The sequence below is a fragment of the Malus sylvestris genome, chromosome 12 (assembly GCF_916048215.2).
Source record: "Malus sylvestris chromosome 12, drMalSylv7.2, whole genome shotgun sequence".
Lineage (NCBI taxonomy): Eukaryota > Viridiplantae > Streptophyta > Magnoliopsida > Rosales > Rosaceae > Malus > Malus sylvestris.
Genome location: NC_062271.1, coordinates 9,981,454 through 9,990,970, shown reverse-complemented (window position 1 = coordinate 9,990,970; position 9,517 = coordinate 9,981,454). Strand labels below are relative to the sequence as shown.

The window sequence follows — 9,517 nt, the reverse complement described above, 5'->3', positions numbered from 1 at the left end:
AAAACCCTCACATTCACTTGTTTTTCCTAAATCCTTCCTCACCAATCAAACTCACCCTCACTTTCACTCAACCAATCATAAACATTGTCTCTCACTTCGCTCCCCCAATCAGAACACACTCATTATCTCTCTCTCTCTCTCTCTTCTTCTTCTTCTTCTTCTCATTCTCTCTCTATCCCGTAACTCTCTCCTCTCTGTAACAACAAGGACCCTCATCATAAATCACAAATCGAGCTCACAAACTCCACCATTGTACTCATCTCGAACCCACGAACCCAGCTATACCAGCTGATGGTTAAATGACTGAGTTTTGACCCATTAACTCAGAAGGTCTGACTCGTTGGTTTTGCTCTGACGAGTTTCAAGCTGAGTTACAAGGTTTTAGGACGTGGGGAAGCTTCTACACAACTCCCTAGGGTCCCTAGACTAAGTTCGAAGTTGAGTTGACATCGAAACAAGCGAGTTCGAGAAGTCGAAGTTTAGGCCGAACCTTTCAAGGATTTTTCAAGCCATTCCCCATCCATTTTTGGACTTTTGGAAGGTAAAATTTTGTTCTCCTCATCATGGGCTTCAATTCCATATAAATTTCGTTGAAAATGGTTGAGAAATGGGCAAGTTATGTGATTTTGAAAATTTTCCCAGAAACTGGCGAACCAGACGGCGATGGATGGCGAAGCTCACTAGAGAAGATGAAGAATATTCTGTCAAAGTTGACAGAATATTCTAACGGCGTCAGGTAACACCATTACTATTTAATGAAATATTTTGTCAATTCTGACAAAATATTATTAACATCCGTCAATCTCTGTCAGTCACTGGCCTACGCATGGGGGCGCGTGTGGCTGTGGGCTAGCCAATGTGTGAAGGTGCGTCCGGCCTCCAGCCTGCGAGTGGTTGACACGTACAGGTCCGTGACGTCAAGTAGAGTGTTTTCGTATGTTCAAACCTTCCGTTTGAGTAAACTATGGGGGGTTTCCTAACTTTTAGTGTATGTGTTAATTAATTAATTATTATTAGTTGTTTCGCATATAAGGGAGACTTATCCTAAGGACGTATGAGGACAAGCGAGGCTAGGGGACTACGATCTATCGACGTATCAATGAGTGGGCATTTGTTTTCATGTGTGTGTGTGTATATATATATAAACTTTATAGTTTGCACAAATGCTTTTGAATTGAATTATGCATATCATGCCATGATTAAATAACGTTATAAGAAATGTTGTACTGTTGTGAAATGCTAAAATAATCCTACAAGATGCGCAGGTAAGTTTATTATGTTGACTAGAATTATTGAATTGTTATGGCATGTTTATATTTATATAGTTTGCTCATCATTACTGCACTCTAGTGTTAGTGCTCACCCCAAGCCAAGGCCAGTCTTTCAATCTTTCACGTGTTGTTCACCTCCGCACCACACGCTCGCCTTGGATCCAAGTAGGTGCCAGTCTTGTCGTACAAGTCGCATTAAGCGACTCCAACTCAAAGGTAATTGCAATTAGTGCCAGTCTTCACGTGATTGTAGCACTAGAACGTCCTGTCGTACATGTCGCATTAGGTGACTTCAACTCATGTGTTAGCATAGATTGATGAGCATCAAGTCAGTCGTACAGGTCGCATTAAGCGACTTCAACTTGTGTGTTACTATAAATTGATTAAACACCTGATTTTATTATGCTACTGTTGAGATATTGTGATTTGGCATACTTCTGGATGTACTGCTAATTTGCATTTGATTTCATACCTATACGTAGTATGATTTTCTGGAAACTATATAGGTTTTACGGTGAGAGGTTAGTATATTCTGAAGATAAATGGTTTTTATAAACTTTTGTATTTGCCCACTCACCTTTCTATTTTTTGCCCCTCCAGGTCCTAAATAGCTGAATTACTCTGTGGCGTACGAGGATTAGTCGATGATTCTGACATAGCCCTGTTTAAGTGTAGGAACTTATCTCGTTGTGTATTAGGTACTTAACTAGTTTCGACTGCACTATTTGTCATATATGCTCTGAACATTTGTATTCTATGTGTTCTACCCACTACTGCGCACTCACTTTATTAGTTTAAATAAGTTCTAGCTTCGATTTTAATTTATTCACATTTTTACATCATTCACACTTTGGTTACGTCACCTTCGGGTGACAACTAGCATGCTTCGACTCCGGTCGAGGTGTGTCAATTGTGGAGAGTGATTATGCTCTCACTATTGCTGCTATCAATAACTACTCTCGGGATTTGTTCGAGTTTGGTTTGCTAATGGAGGATGTCAGGCAAGTGGCGGAGTTGCTTTCCCTGGTCCATTTTGTGCATGTGCCAAGAACATATAATGAGGTTGCCCATAGATTAGCTAAGTTTGCCATTTCTATTGGCAATGAATTTGTATGGTTAGAGGACCCTCCTGATCTCATTCAGGACCTCCTCAGCCAGGAGTTGATGTAGTGCATTTGATTTCAATAAAATATCAAGTTTTCGTAAAAAAAAAATATGGGATTATAAAACTCATAAATGTCAAACATATAGAAATATACATATTAATATTAATATAATGATGTTTTCAAAATGAAGGGACTTTGATAAAAAAATTGAATACCATTAATGTTTGAATTAAAGAATGTTAGTGACTAGGGACCAATTGTTAGTAACTGGGTACAAATTAAAAATAAAAATATATGATATAAAGTATAACCATAAACATAAATATACCAAATGCAATGTTTCTAACACTAAATTAATATATTTTAGAAATTTAATTTAATTATGCTAATATGTAAATATTTTATTATTGAAATAATGACATTCATTAAAACCTAGAGACCTTGATAAAAATTGCAAAGAAATAAAGTTTTGATCAATCGAATAGAAGAAAGAAGGAAGAGAACCTAATTTTTCATTGTTTTAATGTTATTATGTAACAAGTATATGTGGTCTCTATGGGCACTACACCTAAAGTACAACCCCTGCCTCTTTCTTATTGTCCGAAGAAGCAAAAGAAACCAAAGAGAAAAATGCGATGAATATACAATAATTACTTTTTGTCTTCCTTTTACTTGAGGCACTAGAGAATAATGAGCTTTTCTTATACCATGTTTATTTTTTGATTCAACAAAGTGAAATGTGTAATACTTTTTAGTTAAAAATTTCTCGCAACCCAACTTTATTTCGACACTTATTTTCTTTGTAATAACACATCTTAATTGGTGTTCAACACATATATAGTATGTAGCAGTTACTAGTTATACTTCAAATTAAATGCATAAAAAACTAGCGCAAATGAAATGTATTTACCGTTACAATATTTTGTAAATTGTAATATTGCATTTCGAGACAAGTAATGATTTCGCAATCCTTTTTTTTTAAGTTTTTGAATTGGATAAATTAAAAGTAATTAATAAATAAAGGAAAGATAAATAGTGCAAAAAAGAAAACGTGAGTGAAAAAATCATCACTCTTAGAAATTCATGGATCAGAGAATCAGACAAGAGAAAAAAAGGAAGAAAATTTCTTCAAAAAAGAAAAAATGAAAAGAAAAGAAAAAAAAGGAAGAAAATTTCTTCAAAAAAGAAAAAATAGAAAGAAAGGAAAAAAAGGAAAAAAAAAACCTTTCCAGAAAAGAAAAAGAAAAAGGCAAAAACTCTGAAGGCCAGCAATAACTGTCAGTCTCTGTTTTTCTTTTCAGGAGGGATTTCCAACGCCCTTTCCTTCCCTTCGGTTGCAAATTACAATTCAAAACTCTCTCCTCTCTCTCTCTCTCTCTCTCTCTCTCTCTGTGTACATATACGATTCAGACTATATATATATGCGCAGACCAGTGACCTCATCTCTCGCCTGTCCCTCTCTCGTCAACCTCCCATGGCGGGTCTCTACTCTTCCTCCAGACCCACCTCTTCTTCCTCCTCCTCGTTGTCTTCCCCATCTTCTTCTTCCTTCCAGACCTTCGCTTCCCGCCTCCTCCTCCTCCTCACCGTCCTCCCCCTGACTCTCGCCGCCTTCGCCTTCGTTCTCCAGTGGCGCGGCGGCCTCAATGACCCCGTTACCCGTTGGTCGCCGGACCACCACGAGTTCCCCGGCATGGTCGAGATGGGTGGGGTCCAGCGCCAGGCTTTACGTTCTTCGGGTTCCGACTGTGTCGATATTCTGGGTCGGAGCCACTCCCCCGCCTTCCCCTACTACAATGATTGGAAGTTCGATTACGCCTCCGATCTGAGGCCCAAGGTCTGTGTGTGTGTTCGATTTGATTTGATTGTTTGATCGCCGTTGATGTTTGTCGAAATTTGATTAATGGTGTTTGGATTTGATTTGATTGATCGTGTTTGGATCTTGGGATCTGATTGGCTGTGATAATCTACGATTGGAGATTTGTTCTGTAGTACATTACGTTTGGGCTTTTCTAGCATTTATATAGTCATTTCTGATTAATGTCTAATGATGTCAATGTGCCATTTCTGATTAAAAATGATTGGATTCTGTTATTTAGTTTTCAATGTCTAAATTCTACAGCGATTTTCGGGTTTCATGATGTAAGTTCTAGTTGGACTAGCATCATCACATACCATCGGCATGAAGAGGCAATTTACGACTGGTGAGCTAGTAAATATTTTGGGGTCTTGACTTGTGGATGGAAGCATGAATTGAACCAAATTCAAAGGAACAACAATTATCATTTTACATTGAAAGAAAACCGAAAGAAAAGGTCAAGCAGAATTTATGTCACGGGTGCTTTAGGTTTCATTTGGTTTATGGAAAAGTCTCATGTTCTATGTTTTCCATGGAACTTCCAGTTTTCTGTTGCTAGTGTGGAATTATGTTTCCGATTGATCTTAGATGTTTGATTTTGCGCATTGATTGCCATGATGTATGTTTATGAATTTATACAACTTATGACATTGGAGCCATCTCATGATCCGTCTGTAATTTTTTATGTGCCAGATATCCATTCAAACAAGCACTTCAGCTGGTTTAGAGCAAACTTTGCCATGGATCTTTTATCATAAGGTTATTGGAGTATCAAACTTTTTCCTTTTCGTGGAAGGGAAGGCTGCGTCCCCTAAAGTATCTAAAGTTTTAGAAACCATTCCGGTGAGTTCTAGTTCAATGCTTCACTTATATATATTACTAGTGAACAAAACTCAGTTGATGTCTATAAGTTTAGTTTGTTTTTAGTTTTGGTTTGCCAACTTCTCATGGGATACAACATCCATATTATAGGGAGTGAAGGTTATATACAGGACAAAGGAATTGGAGGAGCAGCAAGCTAAAAGGTAAGTGTAAGATAAAGAACTTTACTTTAAAGATGGCGTGTCAAATGTACCGAACAGACTCCTCTCCCCCAATTTTTTTGACGAATAACTAAATAAGCTAAGATTAGAGAACTTATTTTGAAGAGAAAAATTAAATTTAATGAAAAAAAGACATTCCTGCTGTTCTTTCATGTTGTTACTGCTATGATCTGATGGTTTATTTATACCTTCTGTTTTGTTTACTTAGTCGGATTTGGAACGAGACTTGGCTGTCAAGCTTCTTCTATAAGCCGTGTAATTATGAGTTGTTTGTGAAGCAGTCCCTTAACATGGAGATGGCTATTGTCATGGCAAGGGTATGAATTTTTTCTTCTATTGCACGCAGCACGGTATCATTTCTTTCCAGCTTGATATAGTTTGTAACATTTTCTTCTACTATTTTAGGAAGCCGGCATGGATTGGATCTTCCATCTTGACACTGATGAGCTAATATATCCAGCTGGCACTCATGAGTATTCTTTGAGACAGTTGTTGTCCGATGTGCCTGGAAATGTTGATATGGTTATCTTTCCAAATTATGTAAGTGACTTTTTAGTGATAGTTTTTTTCCGCACATTATATGTCATATGGGTTTTTAGGGTATACAGTGAAGAGTGGCCGTCTTCCATTGTTTTAACGTTGAACTCCAACTGTAAAGACAAGTTCTGATCTTGGTTCTCTAGGGGAATGCTAAACTTTATTGTCTAAGCTACACGGCACCCTTGAATGTGGATTTAGTCTTGTTACTAAAGATGCATTCGTATTGACCTGTGAAAAAGATGAAGCATTTTGTTGATGTCAAGAAATTATAGTTGATCAGACTTCTAGTCTCATTGCTTTTTAAATTATGAGACTTGGTTTAATTTATAGTGACATCTGCTTATGTTTCTTCAGGAAAGTAGTGTAGAGCGTGACGATATCAAGGAACCTTTCAGTGAGGTATAATTTATTTAAACGCTTTTTGTCCATGTTTTCCAATACCAAGTAGAATTGATAGTGAGTGAAGTCAGCAACATGTGTTTTTGGTTATTATGGAGAAGGATGATTCTCTAAAAAGAAAAAGGACAAAAAAATCATTTCAAATGCGCATGAAGAGAAAGTGAAATAATTTTGTGGAATCATTACAGTTTTTGCTTTTATGAAAAAAGAACACAACAAATTTTTGTTGACCAATATCATTTATTGCTTATGTTGTTGTAGGTGTCAATGTTCAAGAAAAACTATGACCATCTTCCAAAGGATGTATATTTTGGAAATTATAAAGAAGCAACTAGGGGTAACCCAAACTACTTTTTAACATACGGAAATGGGAAATCAGCTGCCCGAATTCAAGATCACCTTCGCCCTAATGGTGCACACAGATGGCACAATTATATGAAGACACCAAAGTATGGCTATTCTATCTAAAATATTTTATCAATCTTTTAAACATGCATCTATATAATACTTCTGTCCTTTTTGTAATTGACTAATCATTCCAGTATATTCCCAATTTACAGAGCATTGTAAACTGTCTTTCTGCTTGTAGTTGATCACTAGGGTTCTCCTTGTGATATATATTTACTTAACCTTCATCCTTGTGATATTTCATAGTGAGATCAAATTGGATGAGGCTGCTGTTCTGCATTATACATATCCCAAATTTTCTGATTTGACCTCTAGACGTGATCGGTGTGGTTGCAAGCCTACCAAGGATGATGTTAAAAGATGCTTCATGTTGGAATTTGACAGAGCCGTGAGTTCTGAACTTCTTATACCTGTGTTCTTATTTTCTTTGTTGCCTCATATTTTATTCTGCTTTTGCCCCTTGACATATTACCATCTATTTTAATCTTGATATACATTTGTTATGTTTGTAAATTTATTAAGAATGTTATTGTTGTGGTAATATTTGAAGATTTGTTGGAGATGTCCTGGGGACTACTACATATGTTTCTATGAGGGACAAGAAAGTCTTTGAATGTCACTATATTTCCGATATTGGTTTTTCTTATCAGTGCAGTTGTCTCGACAGTTGGTTAAATTTGATTTGTCATGCTTACACCTCTTCCTCTTTATCTTTTGCAGGCATTCATAATTGCTTCAACTGCAACAGAGGAGGAAATGCTTAACTGGTAATAGTTTTTACCAATAGATTTTCTTATCCTTAACTTTTAGTTGTGGGAGCTTGTTATGTGGCGGTGAAGAAACATTTACGCATTATGACATATTAGTCATTTCATTGTAGGGTTTCTAGCTTTTGTTTAGTAACAATTGTCACTCTAATACTACAAAGAGAAGAATTTTTTCAAACTACAAATTGTTGGAAATCCTTGAGAGCCAGATTTAAACAGGTCTCACAATTGAAATTTGTAAAGGTTCCTAGTCTAAAACTCCCTTCTGTTGGTTTAGGTACCGGGAACGCATTGTGTGGACTGACAAAGAGCTCAACTTAAAACTTTTAAGGAAGGGCATCTTGACTCGGATTTATGCACCGATGGTTAGTTCTGTAGCGCTGGCTTGCCTTGCATGTCTTTCTTGGTTCAATGAATATGGTAACTAATTTTGAGTGTTGATATAATTGCCATGAGCTTGGAATCCTGAAACCTATTGAATTCATTCTGTTTCAGGTCATCATACAGGGATTAAGGGAATCTGGTGTTTTCAGCTCCGTAATTGTATCAGCTGCACAAACAAATCTCACAAAAGATCAGTTTTTGTCCTCGGTTGAAAGTGGCAACTCCTCCAGGGAATCGACATCTGGGGCAATTAATTCAAGAAAGATTGGTAAACTACTAGATTCTCAAGCAACTGCAAGAAGGGTCTTGGAATTCATAGACGATGCTTCTCACCCGTTGGCAATTCCACCATTATCTCCTCCTGGCTTGGATGAGGATGATTTTCAAATTGACGTACAACTGTCTTCCAAATCCCAATGACCGAGACCTCATCAAGCTTCCCGTGTGAACAAAGCATATTGAGCAATGCCATTATTGTAGAAGAGAAAAGTTCGAGGGAGTGAAAGAAACAGACAGGTTGGTCTGCTGTTAAGATGATGTTTTTTTTTTCGTTTTTCAGTTTTTTATGTGGTTCTTCCCGATCATTACCCAAGCGCTGATGTACATTACCGGTTTAGATTAGGAGTTTGCAGAGGTTAAGAGGCTAGAGGGGATTTCCCTTGGCAGGGTCTTAATTTTCTTACTCGGTAGCTATTCAAGAACCGGCCCGATTGCTGGCGACTGTAATCCATATTCTTTCTCCCGTCACATTCGTTTGTGTTTATACAACATTGGATGGGGGTTAATACAGAGATCCTTTTACCTCATTCACGCAAATGATATATTGTCATTGACATCCTTGTATATAAAGCCACACTCCACACATGCATGCACCTGTTTACGTACTTAGGTTGAACCAATTCCTCCTCCTCCTCCTCCTCCTCCTCCAGAGGCTTAGAACCTCCCAACGAAATATTTCAACGCAACGTTAATGTTTGGCTATTTCTTTTATTTCTTGAATCTGCAAGAAACCAGGGCACGAGACGACGATGAAAGACAGATGGCTTCGAACTAAAACCATAGAGAGAATGAGGAAACCGAGCCAAAGTCACAGAACGAAAAGCTGAACTGAATAGTGACTTCGGTTTTCGGTTTCGGCAAAAAACCGAACCGAACTAACCCTTAGATGTTCTTATAGTGAGATCCATCTACTTCTCAATCTAGTATTGGTTATTCTCTTTTCTTTCTTAGAAAGTTGTCGACTAGTCATTTAGTACTACGTTTTAGTGGTATTCATCTTCACTTGTAAGTAAGAGAGATCTTAAATTCATTTTTCATCAAATACAAAGTTGAACCACATTAATATAGTTGGCCCAATGAAATACTACGTTTTTTCAAAAAAAAAGTATAAAAAAAAAAATTGTTGACTATGGGTTGGTTTGGAATTGTGGTACTTTTAAAAAAGGATATATTTTCCATTAATCGATCTGTGAAGTGCTGGCGTGGCTGCCAAATGTGTGCCACATGGCAAAAAAATAAGTTTTTAATTTTTTTTTTTAAAACCTGAATCTTCTAAATAAAAAAAAAATTCCAGATCCCATTACCCCACCCCCTCACCCATACATGAACCTTGAACAAAAAAAAAAAAAAAAAAAAAACAGAAAACCCAGATCCCCCTAAACCACCCACCTACCCACCCCCCCCCCCGCGCCGCTGCCGAAGTCCATATCTCACCAACTCCTCCTCCTTTGCACCCATCTCC

General features: G+C 37.3%; 1 protein-coding gene across 1 annotated transcript; it reads left to right on the top strand.

Moving 5' to 3' along the window:
• Positions 1-3,660: 3,660 nt before the first annotated feature.
• LOC126593816 (glycosyltransferase-like At3g57200) lies at positions 3,661-8,592 on the top strand. Its single transcript, XM_050259939.1, has 11 exons — positions 3,661-4,214; positions 4,929-5,078; positions 5,208-5,260; positions 5,487-5,595; positions 5,684-5,818; positions 6,173-6,217; positions 6,479-6,666; positions 6,872-7,013; positions 7,346-7,392; positions 7,670-7,757; positions 7,888-8,592. The coding sequence occupies exons 1-11, from the start codon at positions 3,852-3,854 to the stop codon at positions 8,194-8,196; spliced, it is 1,629 nt and encodes a 542-aa protein (XP_050115896.1). The 5' UTR covers positions 3,661-3,851; the 3' UTR covers positions 8,197-8,592.
• The last annotated feature ends 925 nt before the right edge of the window (positions 8,593-9,517 follow it).

Coding starts and splice junctions, on each gene's coding strand:
- LOC126593816 (XM_050259939.1), top strand. CDS start 3,852: ATGGCGGGTCTCTACTCTTCCTCCAGACCCACCTCTTCTTCCTCCTCC. Junction 4,215..4,928: donor CCTCCGATCTGAGGCCCAAG/GTCTGTGTGTGT, acceptor TTTATGTGCCAG/ATATCCATTCAAACAAGCAC. Junction 6,667..6,871: donor AATTATATGAAGACACCAAA/GTATGGCTATTC, acceptor GATATTTCATAG/TGAGATCAAATTGGATGAGG.